The following is a 19,118-nucleotide window of genomic DNA, read 5'->3' on the forward strand; positions in this document are numbered from 1 at the left end:
ATAGTTCTGTTGCGACAACACCCTCGGGACTAAACATCGATGCCAGATATAGCTCAGAGAAAGATAGTTCATCTGTCCAAACATCAGTGATGCAATCTTCAGAGATTAATGCCATCCTGTTCCAAATAAAATTATAGAAGCAGCAAGATGAAACCCTATTGCCTGTCCAGGTAGAATTATTTGCCTTTTCATTTACACACTCTGCCTAATGAAATAAAACCAAATAGCACTGTGCAGACAGTTTCCTGGGCCTGGAGCCCAGTTTTCCTTGTGAATGATTTTATTTTTTGCTTACTCAAAAGAACTGAAGATTTTTTAGGAACATTTATGGTTGTTTGATCCAATAAGTGAATAGCATTTGGACAGGGAATAATCCTAATCCTTCTGAATAAGTAGGAACCCAATACGGTTACATAATTAATAGCCAGACCTGATTCATGAAACAATTGTACAGCTTGTACACAATGATTGGCCATGTTCTATTCACTAAACAGCAATTCCGTACAGTCAGTAACCCTTACCCTGCTGAATAAACTGCAACTACATACAGTTACAGAGTGAGTAATCCTTGCACTGTTGAACAAGCAATAACCCAATACATTTATACAGGTGAATTTGTTAACCTGCTGAATAAACAATAGCACTGCATATTTACACCTATGTCCTAATTTGCACGTTCAGTGTCTTTACTGGGTCTTCAAAGATGCAAAGATGATATCTAAAATTTGAAAACATTTCTGTTTTTAACATTTTTAATTTAAATGTTGACCCTTCTCATCGCTTAATATTCTCACACCATGCTCCTGCCCCATCCAAGAGGTAGAGTGAGCATCCAACTGCCCTGCTTCTGCCGATAGCACTCTGTCATGGCTCAACACTGCAGGGGCATGGATGAGAATATCTGAGCAACATAGAAGATCTTTACGAACTGCTTTTGTACATCACTCTGATATAGTTCAGCGAACATAGGAATTACTGGATGACAAAAGACCAAGGGTCATCAAGTTCAACTTCGACATCCTGGTAATCACATGATAAAACAAAAATGGAGTTCTTGACTAATCACTGCATCAATGTCTTGATTGTCAATCTGTTCAAGGATACCATGTGTTCAGAAAAGATAGGGAAGAAAAAAAGGGAGATGGGATGGTAATAATGATTAGGGAAGATTATAGCGTTGGAAAGAGAGGATGTCCTTCAGGCGGCAAAGACAGAATCCATTTGGTGAGAGTTGAGAAGCAAAAGCAAAGAAGCAAAAAAGATCACATTACTGAGGGTATTCTATTCAAAATAGTGAGTGATAAAGGAACAAAACTGCAGGGAAATCACAGTGATGAGCAAGAAATATAAAGTAGTGAAATTGGGGGACTTTAATTACCCACGGGTTCAATTCTGGGTACTGCCTGTGTGGAGTTTGCAAGTTCTCCCTGTGTCTGCGTGGGTTTCCTCCGGGTGCTCCGGTTTCCTCCCACATGCCAAAGACTTGCAGGTTGATAGGTTAATTGGCCATTATAAATTGTCACTAGTGTAGGTAGGTGGTAGGGAAATATAGGGGACAGGTGAGGATGTGGTAGGAATATGGAATTAGTGTAGGATTAGTATAAATGGGTGGTTGATGGTCGGCACAGACTCGGTGGGCCGAAGGGCCTGTTTCAGTGCTGTATCTCTAAACTCTAAACTAAACTAAAATATCAATTGGGATAGTGTTAGAGTAAAAGGTAAGGAGGGAGGAGGAATTTCTGAAATGTGCTTAGGCCAATTTCTTTGACCAGTATGTTCTCTGGCCAACTAGGAAGAAGGCATTGCTGGATCTGGTGCTGGGAAATGAGGTGGGCCAAATGGACCAAGTGGGAGGCATGATTGGAAATTTTGCTGATGACACAAAAATTAGCCGTGTAGTTGATAGTCAGAAGATTGGTGAGTGGCAAAAGTGACACCCTTGTTCAAAAAGTGTGTAAGGACATTCCTACTAACTACAGGCCAGTTAGTTTGACATCTGTGGTGGGTAAGGCTTTCGAAAAAATAATCAGGGAAAAATCCAATCAACAGACACTTGGAGAGGTTTAAGTTGATGAAGGAGAGCCAACATGGATTTGTAAAAATCGTGTTTGAATAATCTAACTGAATTTTTTGATGAAGTAGCAAAGAAAGTTGATGAAGGGAATGCAGTAGATGGTATCTACCTGGATTTTAAGAAAGTATTTGACAAAGTACGACATAAAAGGATGGTTACCAAAGTTGAGGCTCATGGAATAGCAGGGTCAGTGTCAGCTTGGACAAAAACTTGGCTTAAGGTCAGAAAACAGCAAGTCATGGTAAATGGTTGTTTTTTAGATCGGAAGATGGTAGACAATGGTGTTCCCCAAGGGTCAGTGACAGGACCACTGCATTTTTTGATATCTATAAATGACTTCAATATTGGAATACAGAGAAAAATTTCAAAACTTGCTGATGATACCAAACTTGGAGGTGTGGCAAACAGTGAGGATGATAGAAACCGCCTGCAATAGGACATAGATCAGCAAGCAGAATGGGCAGACAAGTGGCAGGTGGAATGTAATACAGAGAAATGTGAGGTGATGCATTATGGCAGAAGGAATAGGGCGAGGCAATATAGATTAAATGGCACAGTTCTAAAGAGCGTGCAAGAACAGAGGGACCCGAGGGTTCATGTGCATACATCTTTGAAGGTGGCAGGACATAGAACAGTTAGCAAAGCATCTGGGATCTTGGGCTTCATAAATAGAGATATTGAGTACAAAAGCAGGGAAGTTATGATGAATCTCTATAAAGCTCTGATTAGGCCATAACTAGAGTATTGCATCCAGTTCTGGTCACCTCACTTCAGGAAGGGTGTGAGGGTCCTTGAGAGGGTGCAATGGAGATTTACCAGAATGGTTCTGGGATGCAGGAGTTTAGTTACAAGGTTAGGTTGGAGAAGCTGGGGTTGTTCTCCTTCGAGCAAAGGAGACTGAGGGGAGATTTGATAGAGGTGTACAAGATTATGTCAGGTTGAGATAAGGTTGGCAAAGAAAAGTTGTTCCCATTACTGATGGTACAAGGACTAGGGGACACGGATTGAACATTTTGAACAAGAGATATGGGGGAATGTGAGGAAGAGCTTTTTTACGCATCAAGTGGTAATGACCTGGACCTCGCTGCCCTTGAGGGTGATGGAAGTAGTGATCGTCAATGATTTCAGAAGGAAATTCGATGGGCACATAAGGGAAATAAACCTGCAGGGCTACAGGGATAGAGAGGGGGAATGGGACTGTCTGGATTGCTCTACAGAGAGCCAGCATGGGCTCAATGGCTCAAATGGCCTCCTTCTGTGCTGTATTGACTCTATGTGTCAGATTTTGTGGCTGTGAAGCAGATGGGGGGGGGAATAAAATCATATGGGGTGGCATCAGGACAGACCTCTGACATCATCACACCGGGTTCGCACTTTACCAATGCCAGTGTTGAGGAAGCAATTGGCAGACTGGCCTCCAGACTGATAGAGCCCTGGTGCTGTTGGCATTGTCCATTCAGGAGGTGGGTTCTCCAACGAGGAGGAGAACCTGAGAGGGAGGGAGGTGTGGGCACATGGATCCAGTCAGCAGCAACCTCATGGTCACCTGCAGAGGCAACCTCAGGATGGAGAAACGGCAGAAGACCGCATTGATGATCTCTTCACCCTCGCCCAATGGCATGTCCACACTGATGGTTAGATGTCTTCTGAGGCTGCTGCAAACGTGGTCACATGGTGGTGGGAAGGATGGCCTGAGGCAACGTTCCAGTGCCTTCAGCCCTTTAAAGATGGCGCCAGCATATCCAACCGCATCAGCTGATGGTGCATACGTGACCTCAGTCCCCACCTCTGACTGGTGAATGATCAGCCACCCTGCCTGCCAGCTGTTAATTGGCCGGCCTGTGTGGGATTGCTCCAAGAACAGAGATCGGAGCAGGATTGCCATTGCCATCCACTTCCAGTCTTGCCTTAACCTCCCCACTGAGCCACATAAAATCCCAGTCTATGACTCTATGGCTGGAATTTTCTGGGTCCTTTTGGGATGGACTGGAAGATGGGAAGGCTGGAAAAGTGGCATGGGAAGTTATAGGGCAGGTACCTGATGTCTTCCTGCCGCCATGCCATTTATCCAGCAGCAGGAAAGATGGAAGATCAGTTGCCCACGGGAGGCCAACTGAGCTATTGAAGTGGCCAATTAAGGGCTACTTTCCACCTCCAGGGGCATTTTCCCACATCGGTGAGGCAGTTGCTGCATGGGGAGTCTGCCCAGTGAATCCTGGCAGCCTCCCAGCAGGCTCTGGGGGATATGGCAGTGTGCCATCCTTTTTGGGCATTCCATGGTCCATTGGCAGGTCCTCCCAATGACAATGGCCGTTCCCGTGGCAATGGCGTCGCCTGAACATAGCGATCCCACCCTCCACCCTGATCACTGGGGCCTGTCTGCCTGGCTCCGATGTTCCCCAACCCCACTTACCCATCTTTGAGGGCATCGAGCCATTGAGGCACCCTCTCCCTGCAGCTGCAGCCTCCGCAATGGCCACTGCTAGTGGTGGTGCTGTTGAGGCTGCTGAGCTGCTGGTCCTGTGATTGGCTTGGCTGCTCTTGGAGGCGGGCTGCCATCCTTAATTGGGCATTGGCCCCGGTGGTGGTCACTTAATTGGTTGCAGCCAACAATATGCCTCCCCATGCACTGCTGCTAGCCGAAGAGGGGTCGCCTCCTGATTTCGGTCCTGACAGCGAGACGTCTGTCATCCCAGTAAAATTCAGCATTGTGCCTCAAAAAGGGGACAAGATCCAGGTTTTTAAGATGTTGGGAAGAACAGATGTAGGATCTAAACAAATTTACTTGACTTGAACTGTGAATAAAGAACTACAAGACGCATATAAAATTTAACAAACCAATCGTGAAACTACAGATTAGTGGAAACTATTTTTTGCACAGAGAGGAAGTGTTTTTTAGAAGTTCGGATGAATGTTAATATCTAAATGTCACTCCTTCTGATTTTTGGAGCAGCTTTTCAAGCAAAGAGCTGAGATGGTCATCTCCTTTTAAAAAAGAGTTGGCTAAACATCTGGTCGGGATTGAGATTGGAGACTGTAGGAATAGATACAGACTGAAATGGCCAAATACTCCTTAAAACGTCATGCTTCCGATGCTGATGGAATCTAGGAGGGGAGGGTTGGTGGGGGTGGGGGATTGGAATGTTGTTGATAGTAGTCAACAATTGGAGATGTGATAATAGATAAATTAAAAATTGAGGAGGAATCCATCTTTTCCCCTACTAGCTGCCAAATGGATCTCTATCTGTGTAATCTCCTGCAGCCCCATAACCCTCCCAGATCTCTACGCTCCTCCAATTCTGGCCTCTAGCGCATCCCCATTTTAATTGCTCCACCATTATTGGCTGTGACTTCAGCTTCCTGGGCCTTAAGCTCTGGAATTCCCTCCCTAAACCTCTCGGCCCCCTACCTCTTATTCTTCCTTAAAGCCTTTGACCAAGGTTATGTCCATCTGCCCTAGTACCACTTTAGTGTCTAATTTTGCTTTATAACACTCCTGTGAAGTACCTTGGGATGTTTTATTATGTTAAATGTGTTTTCTAAATATCAGTTGTTGTTACTTCCACCACTTTTCTTTTTTGTTTCAGATTTTCAGCAAATTTATTTAATCTCCAGATTAATAGTCTGGTGTTTCGCTTGTTTTTCTTTGGGAATCAAGGAATATTTGCACAGCAGTTTCCCTCAGGAGATTATATGGGTGGGTACAGTCCATGAAAGGGTAGAGTGTACATGGGCTGTGGGAAGAGATTACATGATTTTATAGCACCCAGGATAGGGTTGGTTGGACATAGACTGTGGATGGGGCGGCTTTGAATGACCTTCTCGCATCCTGGCCTTTCTTCTTTCAATCATACATTTAGACTGCAGGTTGTATGGATATAGACTGCATTGACATCTTTATGAAGGTATTTTTTCTCTTCCAGGTGTGTGCTACGCGGAGTTTGGCGTGCGTGTGCCTAAAACCACTGGCTCAGCCTACACTTACAGTTATGTGACAGTGGGGGAGTTTGTGGCATTCTTCATTGGATGGAACCTGATTCTGGAGTATCTGATTGGCACAGCAGCTGGTGCCAGTGCTCTGAGCAGCATGTTTGACTCACTGGCCAACCACACCATCAGCCACTGGATAGTAGACTATGTGGGCACTTTAAATGGACTAGGTAGGTCAGTATAAACATTGCTGGATTTAAACAATAAAGAACGTTACTTCTTAACTGATCGAAGCACTGGCACCATGATTCTTGATAGTTTTAAAAATTTTAATTACAAGTTGTTTGTTTACCTCTCTTTAAGGTGTTGACTGATGATTAAATGAAAGTAAGGACTTACATACAATTTCATGCAATTACGTAGAATTTACAGCACAGAAACAGACCATTCGGCCCAATGGGTCTATGCTGACATTTATGCTCCACACAAGCCTGTGCCCACCCTGCAGCATCTCACCATATTTGCATATCCATTTTATTCCTTTCCCCCTCATGTGTTTATCTAGCTTTCCTTTAAATGCATCTATGCTATTCTCTGCAACTACTCCATGTGGTAGCGAGTTCCACAGTCTTACTGCTGTCTGGGTAGATGTTTCTCCCGAATTCCTTATTGGATTTATTAGCGACTATTTTATATTGATGACTTTCTGGTTTTGGACTCTCCCACATGTGGAGATAAATTCTCTATGTCTACCCTATTGAACTCTTTCACAATCTTAAAGACCTCTATCTGATCATCCTTCAGTGTTCTCTATTCTAGAGAAAAGAACCTCAACTCATTGTATTCATATTGTGCCTTTCATGACATCAGGATGTCTCAAAGCATTTCACAGCTAATTTAGTACTTCTTTGAAGTGTAATCACTGTTGTAGGAAATATGGCAGCCAATTTGTGCACAGAACGGTCCCACAAACACCAATGCGATGAAGAATCAGATAATCTGTTTCAGTGATGTTGATTGATGGTTACATATTGGCCAGGAGACCAACGCAGATGCTAATGCATTTCTTCTAAATAGACCCATGGGATCTTTTATATCCATCTGAGAGCGTAGATTGGACCTCGGATTAACACTTCATCCTAGTAGCTAAAGCCATCCCTTCACTGCCCCATAAAACACTTGGGTTAGATATTAGATAGATTTCCTTAACGCTGCCCCCTGCCATATGCTTTAACTCCAATCACAGAAGAGTGCCCCCTTACTAACTTTTATAGTTCTTACTCTCTGGCTGTGTTTGAATGAGATTGAACTCATTATTCCAACTTGTGATTTCTACTCATACCTGCTAAGAACCACTTTAGCACTAAGCTGGTTCATTTAATATTGGACCATTACAGCAGTAGAGACCCATCAATCGGCAGTAGATCTGAACCCTAGTCCTAGAGTGAATCAGTTTCTCTGCCATTGCACCATCATCCATCCAATTTTAGTGTCAAGTATTTCCTGATGTTGCAAGCCCCTAAAGCTTGCTGAAAGATACATTGTTTTCAGCCAAGTTGAAATGGCAGTTCGTTGGTTTCTGATAATTCTTGTGATTGATTGGCCCTGTTTCCTGTGGTTTGTTTGTACAGGGAAAGGTGAAGAGTCCTATCCTGACCTCCTGGCACTGTTCATTGCTGTCATCGTGACAGCCATCGTTTCCTTGGGGGTGAAGAATTCTGTGGGGTTCAACAATGTGCTGAACATTATCAACTTAGCTGCTTGGGTCTTCATCATGTTCTCGGGCCTCTTCTTCATCAACAGCGCCAACTGGGATGAAGGAAGATTTCTACCTTTTGGATGGTCTGGGGTGAGTAACAGCCCCTGCAGTTCATTACTCGTCAGATCCATTTGGATGTAATGGGGGTGAAATTAGCCTTTACCAGTAGCAGAAATGGTCAATAGTGAATGGGCCTCCCTGGTTACACTGCGACTGATTTTCTTTTCCACAGAAGTGAACAGAAAAGTAATTTGGGTGTGATGTGAAACTGAGATGCTGATTCACTATTAGCAGGTTCTGCTACTGCTGAAGACTGATTTTACCCCCAAAATATTTTCTAGAACCCCCCCCCCCCACCCCACCACCCACCCATGGCTTTGTGAGTGAGTAAATGGTGCATCTCCTTATTATTTATATGTAAGGATATATTTATATATATATATACTGGCTCAGATTTTGCAGTCAGTGGCAAAGTGACAGTGCTCACTGCAGACCTTGATGAAAGCTGCCCACAAATATCTAGTGTCTATTTCCCCTTTCTTTACATTAATTTCATTCCAGCGTCAGCTATCAGGCTCTTGGTTGTCCAGTAACAGTGTCATCAAGCAGGTTAAGCAACCAATCACATTGAACAATTCTCACTGAAAGCAAACCAGGAAGTAAAAAGCACTGATTATCCTTCACTTTTTAATCATTTTACAAGGAGTAAAATAAAGTCATGCACAGTGGCAGCAGTGTGTAGTGTAGCATATACAAGATGCACTGCAGCAACTCACCAAGCCTCCTTCAACAGCACCTTTCAAACCCGCCTCTTCCACCTAGAGGGCCAAGGACAGCAGACATGTAGGAACACCACCATCTGCAAGTTCCCCTCCACACCACACACCATTCTGACTTGGAATTATATCGCCGTTCCTTCACTGTCGGTGGATCACAATCCTGGAACTCCCTCCCTAACAGCATTGTGGGTGTACCTACACCACATGGACTGCAGCGGTTCAAGAAGGCAACTCACCACCACCTTCTCAAGGGCAACTAGGGCTGGGTAATAAATTCTGACCTTGCCAGCGACACCCACAAGCCATGAAGCAAATTTTTAAAATGGGATTTAAGGTAGAAGCTGAAAGGTCAGAAACAAACTTTTAAAAAGTATTTTTTGTTACGTTAAAAATCTATGGAATCTTTTAATTATGTTATGAAAGTGCTTCTTTTTTTAATATTTTTTGAAGATTTGTATGCTCGAATTGTGGAAATGGGTTCATTTAAGACTGGGAAGACTCCATGGATGTGTTTTTTTACAAGGGTCACTGAGAGGTCTTGTTTCAAAACAACCTTTATTAGAAACTGCATGCCTGAAGCTTAATAAACAACAGAAACTTTGGGGACTTGGGGGGAGCTGTTTATAGAGAAGTGACATGTCAACATTTATAGTGGTTAGGAGGTTCTGTCTTGCTGTTTGGGGTTTCAATTCTGAGATATTTTTGGTTTGGTTGGGGTGTGGACTTTGTTTGAAGGCAGTTGGAGGTCAGCCTGCTGAGAGATCTTTCTCTACCTCTGAAAAATCTGCGAATCCGGAGTGGGTTAACTGAAACCCTGATGTCACATTTCTCCTGAAAAGCCTGCCAGATTAATTCTTGATGCCGCCTAAAAAGAACTGCTCCAGAAAAGATCGTGCACTCAGACACCAGACTGCATGCCATTTAAGGACACAACATATCTCATCCTTTTTCTTCAAGAATTAACAAGTATTTGGCCAAAGTATTTTTGGGTTTTTTTTGTAAAAAAACTCTGCAGAAAAAAACTCATTATTTTTCAGTTAACCAGTGTGTGTTTGTGTGTGTGTGTGAGTGTATGAGTGTTTGAGTGTGTGAGTGTGTGTGTGAGGGGCTAAGGTAAAAAGGGAGCTTTCATTTTTCAATCTGTGTGTTAATGCTTTGTTTCATGACTGGATAAGTCTTGTTTTACAATAAACTGATAAAACAATTTTGTTGTTTATTAAAGGAACCTGGTTGGTGTATTTTATTCTGGGATAATGAGTAGAGTATATGATTAACCATATTTGTAACTGGGTAAACATTTCAATATATGTTGTGACCTGTAGAGAAGTGAACGAGAAAAGACAATGAACTCCTCCTGCCTCGGTCGTAACAATCATAATGGAGGAATTTTACATTCCAGAGCTATAAAGTTAGTTTTTCAGGGCTGGAGAAATTGCTCATCAATAATTATAACTTAGTGCATCATTAAAAACCCAGTTAGACGTCATCCAACAATGCATAATTTTTTCAAGCGTTTGTATAGAGACAATAATGATTTCTAAAATTTTTATCTGTGAGGACCTCAACAGTACACCCTGTGAAGGAGCATGAAATCACTGACAGCAACTTCTGGATGTCTGCATTTAACTGTGCATGTGCAGACTCCAGAAGTTGCAGTCAGTTTCACAGAGTAATGATAGTGAATGATGACATTTTCACCATCATTATATCCACGACATCCTGGTTATTATTTTTCTCTGTCCAACCGACAGGAGATGAGTGACACAAAAGTGATTTGACCACTGCAGATGCTCGCACAGCCTCGTCATCTAATTTATATCAATATCGTGTTCCTTTGCATAAACCTAAAATTGAATTATTTTAAGTGGTTTTCTGGCAGCATTTCAATAAAAGCCATGATCATTTACTCCACAATATTACACCAGAGTTTTATAAATGGAACTCGCTTGTTTATGACAAAAGGGATACTTAGCTTATTAGCTTGGGTGTATTCCAAAGAAGACCTTGCCTTTGTTTGCAGTGCAGCTGTTTCCCTGGATGTTCCTCATCACTCAGGACTCAACTTTGAGCTAAGGTTTGGATCTGTGCTATAAGACTGACCAGTCCCAGGAATCAGAAGGACCTAAAACTGCTGCTTTTAAAAGGTTGGCCAAAATGTTTTCCTCACTGAAAGAGGTAAAGCAAACCAGAGCCATTATATTTAAAGAGGAAAAGAAGATGTGGGATGCTCAGTTCTCTTTCTGTGCGTGCACAGGGATGTTTACAGTTGGAGGTAGACACCTCCACATTCTGAATGCAGGCAAACACAGGTGTTTGGAAAACTCTAAAGTAGACCAGCATTAGTCCTGCTCCAAATCCCTGTCAGGAACAGCAGTGCAATGGGAGTTATCACCAAAAGAAACATCACAGCATTCGGAGCAATCACAATATTGGAAGCACAATGAACACGTCATGGGGTGGATTCTGATGTAAAATAGCAATCAGTAAATCTGGAAACCCATGTTCTGTTCTCTGAGCTCAATTCTCAGATTCACACGCCAGTGCGTCAAGTTCCTCTCAAATTCATGTTGAATTGCGTTATCTAATCAATGTGATAAAATAGCACAAAGCTCTTTTGCATATCCCAAGAGAAAAGGATTTACCAACTGCATCATCTATGAAGGTGGCATGTCCTTTCCATGTCCGTCAATTCTGGTGGACGTCAGTCATTACCTTGCTGGTAGCCCATTGGTTGGGTCACCCCATGTTTTGGTCACAGATCAGAGTCTCCATGATGGAATGGAGCCTTCATCTGCTCCTACAAGGCCACTGATAGGTGGAGACTCAGGAGTTTGTTTCAATGCAAGAAGTGTAGTAGGTAAGGCAGATGAACTTAGGGCTTGGATTAGTACCTGGGAGTATGATGTTATTGCTATTACTGAGACTTGGTTGAGGGAAGGGCATGATTGGCAACTATATATCCCAGGATATCGATGCTTCAGGCGGGATAGAGAGGGAGGTAAAAGGGGTGGAGGAGTTGCATTACTGGTCAAAGAGGATATCACAGCTGTGCTGAAGGAGGGCACTATGGAGGACTCGAGCAGTGAGGCAATATGGGCAGAACTCAGAAATAGGAAGGGTGCGGTAACAATGTTGGGGCTGTACTACAGGCCTCCCAACAGCGAGCGTGAGATAGAGGTACAAATATGTAAACAGATTATGGAAAGATGTAGGAGCAACAGGGTGGTGGTGATAGGAGATTTTAATTTTCCCAACATTGACTGGGATTCACTTAGTGTTAGAGGTCTAGATGGAGCAGAATTTGTCAGGAGCATCCAGGAGGGTTTTCTAGAGCAGTATGTAAACTTTTCATCCCACCAGCCTCCATATCCAAAGGATCATCCTCCGCCATTTTCGCCACCTCCAGCGTGATGCCACTACCAGTCGCATCTTCCCCTCCCTTCCCCTGTCAGCATTCTGAAGGGATCGTTCCCTCCGCGACACCCTGGTCCACTCCTCCATTACCCCCACCACCTCGTCCCCGTCCCAGGGCACCTTCCCCTGCAATTGCAGGAGGTGTAATACCTGCCCATTTACCTCCTCTCTCCTCACTATCCCAGGCCCCAAACACTCCTTTCAGGTGAAGCAGCGATTTACTTGTACTTCTTTCAATGTAGTATACTGTATTCGCTGCTCACAGTGTGGTCTCCTCTACATTGGGGAGACCAAGCGCAGACTGGGTGACCGCTTTGCGGAACATCTCCGCTCAGTCCGCAAGCAGGACCCTGAGCTTCCGGTTGCTTGCCATTTCAACACTCCCCCCTGCTCTCATGCTCACATCTCTGTCCTGGTATTGCTGCAGTGTTCCAGTGAACATCAACGCAAGCTTGAGGAACAGCGTCTCATCTACCGATTAGGCACACTACAGCCTGCCGGACTGAACATTGAGTTCAATAATTTCAGAGCATGACAGCCCCATATTTTACTTTCATTTTTAGTTATTTTTTCTTCCTTTTTTTTACATTCTTTTTTACATTTTTTACAACTTTTTTTGCATTTATTTCATTTCATCTTAGTTTGTTCAGTTTGCTTACCCACTGTTTTTTTCAGGTTTTTTTTCAGGTTTGCACTTGCTGCTGTTCAATATTCAGTGTATTCACACCTAATCTGTACTAATGCTTTGTCTTTCAACACACCATTAACATATTGTTTGCCTTTGCTCCGTGACCTTTTGGTCAGCTATGTGGCCTTGTCCAATCTGCACCTTCTGCTTTGTTATCTCTTGCCCCACCCCCAACTCACTTGCTTATAATCTGTGATCTTTCTAATATTTGTCAGTTCCGAAGAAGGGTCAGTGACCCGAAACGTTAACTCTGCTTCTCTTTCCACAGATGCTGCCAGACCTGCTGAGTGATTCCAGCATTTCTTGTTTTTGTTTCAGATTTCCAGCATCCGCAGTATTTTGCTTTTATATTATGTAAATAGTCCAACTCGGGAAGGGGCCATACTGGACCTGGTGTTGGGGAATGAGCCCGGCCAGGTGGTTGAAGTTTCAGTAGGGGACTACTTTGGGAATAGTGATCACAATTCCGTCAGCTTTAAAATACTCATGGACAAAGACGAGAGTGGTCCTAAAGGAAGAGTGCTAAATTGGGGGAAGGCCAACTATACCAAAATTTGGCAGGAGCTGGGGAATGTAGATTGGGAGCAGCTGTTTGAAGGTAAATCCACATGTGATATGTGGGAGGCTTTTAAAGAGAGGTTGGTTAGCGTGCAGGAGAGACATGTTCCTGTGAAAATGAGGGATAGAAATGGCAAGATTAGGGAACCATGGATGACAGGTGAAATTGTGAGACTAGCTAAGAGGAAAAAGGAAGCATACATAAGGTCGAGGTGGCTGAAGAAAGACGAAGCTTTGAAAGAATATTGGGAATGTAGGACCAATCTGAAACGAGGAATCAAGAGGGCTAAAAGGGGTCATGAAATATCTTTAGCAAACAGGGTTAAGGAAAATCCCAAAGTTTTTTATTCATATATAAGGAGCAAGAGGGTAACTAGAGAAAGGATTGGCCCACTCAAGGACAAAGGAGGAAAGTTATGCGTGGAGTCAGAGAAAATGGGTGAGATTCTAAACGAGTACTTTGCATCGGTATTCACCGAGGAGAGGGACATGAAGGATGTTGAGGTTAGGAACAGATGTTTGATTCCTCTAGGTCAAGTCGGCATAAGGAGGGAGGAAGTGTTGGGTATTCTAAAAGGCATTAAGGTGGACAAGTCCCCAGGTCCGGATGGGATCTATCCCAGGTTGCTGTGGGAAGTGAGAGAGGAAATAGCTGGGGCCTTAACAGATATCTTTGCAGCATCCTTAAACACGGGTGAGGTCCCGGAGGACTGGAGATTTGCTAATGTTGTCCCCTTGTTTAAGAAGGGTAGCAGGGATAATCCAGGTAATTATAGACCGGTGAGCCTGACGTCAGTGGTAGGGAAGCTGCTGGAGAAGTTACTGAGGGATAGGATCGATTCCCATTTGGAAGAAAATGGGCTGATCAGTGATAGGCAACATGGTTTTGTGCAGGGAAGGTCATGTCTTACCAACTTAATAGAATTCTTTGAGGAAGTGACAAAGTTGATTGATGAGGGAAGGGCTGTAGATGTCATATACATGGACTTCAGTAAGGCGTTTGATGAGGTTCCCCATGGTAGGCTGATGGAGAAAGTGAAGGCGCATGGGGTCCAAGGTGTACTAGCTAGATTGATAAAGAACTGGCTGGGCAACAGGAGACAGAGAGTAGCAGTGGAAGGGAGTTTCTCAAAATGGAGACATGTGACCAGCGGTGTTCCACAGGGATCCGTGCTGGGACCACTGTTGTTTGTGATATACATTAATGATTTGGAGGAAAGTATAGGTGGTCTGATTAGCAAGTTTGCAGACGACACTAAGATTGGTGGAGTAGCAGATACTGAAGGGCACTGTCAGAGAATACAGCAGAATATAGATAGACTGGAGAGTTGGGCAGAGAAATGGCAGATGGAGTTCAATCAGGGCAAATGCGAGGTGATGCATTTTGGAAGATCCAATTCAAGAGTGAACTATACAGTAAATGGAAAAGTCCTGGGGAAAATTGATGAACAGAGAGATTTGGGTGTTCAGGTCTATTGTTCCCTGAAGGTGACAACGCAGGTCAATAGAGTGGTCAAGAAGGCATACGGCATGCTTTCCTTCATCGGACGGGGTATTGAGTACAAGGGTTGGCAGGTCATGTTACAGTTGTATAGGACTTTGGGTTCGGCCAGATTTGGAATACTGCGTGCAGTTCTGGTCACCACATTACCAAAAGGATGTGGATGCTTTGGAGAGGGTGCAGAGGAGGTTCACCAGGATGTTGCCTGGTATGGAGGGCGCTAGCTATGAAGAGAGGTTGAGTAGATTAGGATTATTTTCATTAGAAAGACGGAGGTTGAGGGGGGACCTGATTGAGGTGTACAAAATCATGAGAGGTATAGACAGGTTGGATAGCAAGAAGCTTTTTCCCAGAGTGGGGGATTCAATTACTAGGGGTCACGAGTTCAAAGTGAAAGGGGAAAAGTTTAGGGGGGATATGCGTGGAAAGTTCTTTACACAGAGGCTGGTGGGTGCCTGGAACGCGTTGCCAGCAGAGGTGGTAGACGCGGGCACGATAGCATCTTTTAAGATGTATCTAGACAGATACATGAATGGGCAGGAAGTAAAGAAATACAGACCCTTAGAAAATAGGCGTCATGTTTAGATAGAGGATCTGGATCAGCGCAGGCTTGGAGGGCCGAAGGGCCTGTTCCTCTGCTGTAATTTTCTTTGTTCTTTTCTTTGAGTTCCCAGGTCCCAGCCCTCAGCTGGGACCCGGTTAGGGGTAGGTGTGGGCACTGGCCAAAGGGAATGGGTGTGGGTCAAAGGTCGTTACAGGTACAGGCCAACAGGGACAGGTGTGGGGTCAAGGATCAGTACAGGTACTGGCCAATGGGGATGGGTGTGGAGTCAAAGGTCATTACAGGTACTGGCCAACAGAGATAGGTATGGGGTCAAGGTTCAGTGCATATACTGGTCAATGGGGACGATATAGGGCCTGGACCTCCAAATAAAAATGAGTGAACAATTTAAGTAGAATATTATTAATTATTAAAAATACCATCTGACAAAGTCAGCTGCTGTGACCAGATAGATCCCCATTCGGTAGGGCGGGTGGGGGGGGAACCTGGCACCTCTCTATCCACAACAACCCCTCAGCCACCACCATCTCCCAGCCTGGCAAGGCTAAGCCAATGTTCCTGGCTGCTTCAGCAGGGGCCCAGGTGTGTCCCAAAATCATCAAAATCAAGTGGGTCTTAGATTTTTGGGACCAGTTAGTGTATTTTGATGTTGCTTTTAAAGTGCTTTAAAAACGGAACTGGTCCAGAGAGAAAGAAGCTGGGGTGTGCGACTAATTTTGGATAGCTCTTTCAAAGAGCTAACACAGGCACGAGGGGCTGAATTGCTCCCTTCTGTGATGTAAGGTTCCATGATTTTAGTCTCTGAAAGAAAGACTTGCATTTATATAACACCTTTCATGACCTCAGGATGTCCCAAAGCGCTTTACAGCAATAAGTAATTTTAAAGTTTAGGCATTGCTCTAATGGAGGAAACGCGGCAGTCAATTTGCACACAGCAAGATCCCACAGACAAATAATCTGACAATCCCATAGGTTGAGGGATAAATATTGACCAGTACACCAGGGTGAACTCCCTTGCACCCCTTCAAATAGTGCCATTCACCTGAGAGGGAAGATGGGCTTTGGTTTAATATCTCAACTTAAATATGGCTCCTCCAGCAGTGCAGTACTCCCTCAGTACTGCTGCGGGTGAGAGTGCTACCTGCTGGGCCACAGCTGACATATCCAGCAGATCTGAATGAATGGGTTCAAACAGGATTTTTCCAGTATCGAATTTCTATGTAACTCGTTATTTCCCCTAATGACCTTTTATTTTACAATCTGCTGATTACAGGTGCTCCAGGGTGCAGCAACGTGCTTCTATGCATTCATCGGCTTTGACATAATCGCCACAACTGGAGAGGAAGCAAAGAGCCCAAACACTTCCATCCCGTATGCCATCACTGCCTCCCTGGTGATCTGCCTGACTGCATACGTGTCTGTAAGTGAAAAAAATAATCTTCTATCATTAAATGTGATTCAAATCTCCATTACTTAAGTCACTACCATTTCTGTGACCAAACCTCTCTACCTCTCTCTCCTTTTTTTTAAACTCATTTATGGGATGTGGGCGTCACTGGCTATGCCAGCATTTATTGCCCATCCCTAATTGCCCTTGAGAAGGTGGTGGTGAGCTGCCTTCTTGAACCGCTGCAGTCCATGTGGGGTAGGTATACCCACAGTGCTGTTAGGAAGGGAGTTCCAGGATTTTGGCCCAGCGACAGTGAAGGAACGGCGATATAGTTCCAAGTCAGGACGGTGTGTGACTTGGATGGGAACTTGCAGGTGGTGATGTTCCTATGCATCTGCTGCTCTTGTCCTTCTAGTTGGTAGAGGTCGTGGGTTTGGAAGGTGCTGTCTAAGGAGCCTTGGTGCGTTGCTGCAGTGCATCTTGTAGATGGTACACACTGCTGCCACTGTGTATTTCCTCCTTTAAGACACTCCTTAAAACCTACCTCTGTGACCAATCCCTGTCCTAATTTCTCGATATGTGCCCTGGTGTGAAATTTTGTTTAATAACGTTCCTGTGATACACCTTGGGACTTATCACTATGTTAAAGGCACTATATAAATGCAAGTTATTGTTGTTATATCCATGTAAATATATTGGCACAATCTTCACTTGCCCCACTTTTTTGGAGGTTTATGAATCAAGACACAATTTTGTTTTTAAAGTACAGCCCTATTCCCTGCTAGTTGTTAAACATGGAACTGAGCTGATCTGGTCTAGGTAGGTCCAAGGCTCGATCTCTGGCCTGCATTGAATTGATTGATCTCATTCAGGGCATCAGATGTACTACGTTTGGCCTTAGCACACCTGGGAAAGGTTGGCTAAAATTAAACTGGCTTCCCTCCTCCTGAGTGAGATCCATCAGGTACGTGTATGTGTAGACAGCAGAATCAGGCTCAGCTGTGGTGTCGCTCCATGGTATGGTTTTCAATCCCCCTGGATTGTCTGGGAGTCTCCAGAAATTGAAGTTTAATCTCCAGGACACATCTGGGGGATGGGGAGATTAGGGAGCAACAGACAGGAGAAATACCACAGGGCCATTAAATATTTTTCCATTTTCTTTGAATATTTTCAGTTATTTAAATATTGCAGATGGGGAAATAAAGGCTTTTTTTTGCCAAAAGTCAAGATTACTCCGATTGGGTAACAAAGAGTTTGTTCCCTTTCCAATTGGCCATGGAAAGACAGCACACCTGGTGGATAGACCAGTGGCGGGTGGGATTAGATTAGATTAGATTAGATTAGAGATACAGCACTGAAACAGGCCCTTCGGCCCACCGAGTCTGTGCCAAACATCAACCACCCATTTATACTAATCCTACACTAATCCCATATTCCTACCAAACATCCCCACCTGTCCCTATATTTCCCTAGCACCTACCTACACTAGTGACAATTTATAATGGCCAATTTACCTATCAACCTGCAAGTCTTTTGGCTTGTGGGAGGAAACCGGAGCACCCGGAGAAAACCCACGCAGACACAGGGAGAACTTGCAAACTCCACACAGGCAGTACCTGGAATCGAACCCGGGTCCCTGGAGCTGTGAGGCTGCGGTGCTAACCACTGCGCCACTGTGCCGCCCTATGGTTTGAAACAGGAGGTCCAGTGATGAAACCGCTAGGAATGCACCCTAGTCTGCCCACAGTCAGCATCTAAGCTCAACCATGAAGAATGAACCTTGATTAGACTGCACCTGGAGTACTGTGTGCAGTCTCTGTCCCTTTCCTTAGGAAGGATATTATTGCTATAGAGGGAGTGCAACGAAGGTTCACCAGACTTATTCCCGGGATGGCGGGACTGTCCTATGAAGAGAGACTGGGGAAACTGGGCCTGTATTCTCTTGAGTTTCGAAGAATGAGAGGTGATCTTATTGAAACCTACAAAATACTTAAAGGGAGAGACAGGGTAGATGCAGCTGAGATGTTTCCCCTGGTTGGGGAGTCTAGAACCAGGGGACACAATTTCAAAATAAAGGGGAAGCCACTAAGGATAGAGATGAGGAGAAATTTCTTTCGAGTCATAGAGTGATACAGCACTGAAACAGGCCCTTCGGCCCATCGAGTCTGTGCTGACCAACAACCACCCATTTATACTAATCCTACATTAATCCCATATTCCCTACCACATATCCACCTTCCCTTAATTCTCCTACCACCTACCTACACTAGGGACAATTTACAATGGCCAATTTACCTGTCAACCTGCAAGTCTTTGGCTGTGGGAGGAAACCAGAGCACCGGCGGAAACCCACGCAGTCACAGGGAGAACTTGCAAATTCCGCACAGGCAGTACCCAGAACTGACCCCGGGTCACTGGAGCTGTGGTGCTAACCACTGCGCCACTGTGCCACCTCAGAGGGTT

At 44.3% G+C, this 19,118-nt stretch overlaps 1 protein-coding gene across 1 annotated transcript in view; it reads left to right on the forward strand.

Annotated features, from left to right (window-relative positions):
• LOC137375090 (solute carrier family 7 member 14-like) overlaps positions 1–19,118 on the forward strand; it is a 75,840-nt gene that overhangs the window by 25,694 nt on the left and 31,028 nt on the right. Inside the window, 3 exon segments of the mRNA XM_068041718.1 lie at positions 5,998–6,234; positions 7,636–7,853; positions 16,539–16,685. Of these exon segments, the coding sequence (XP_067897819.1) occupies positions 5,998–6,234; positions 7,636–7,853; positions 16,539–16,685 (602 nt within the window).

This window comes from Heterodontus francisci, chromosome 11, assembly GCF_036365525.1.
Source record: "Heterodontus francisci isolate sHetFra1 chromosome 11, sHetFra1.hap1, whole genome shotgun sequence".
Lineage (NCBI taxonomy): Eukaryota > Metazoa > Chordata > Chondrichthyes > Heterodontiformes > Heterodontidae > Heterodontus > Heterodontus francisci.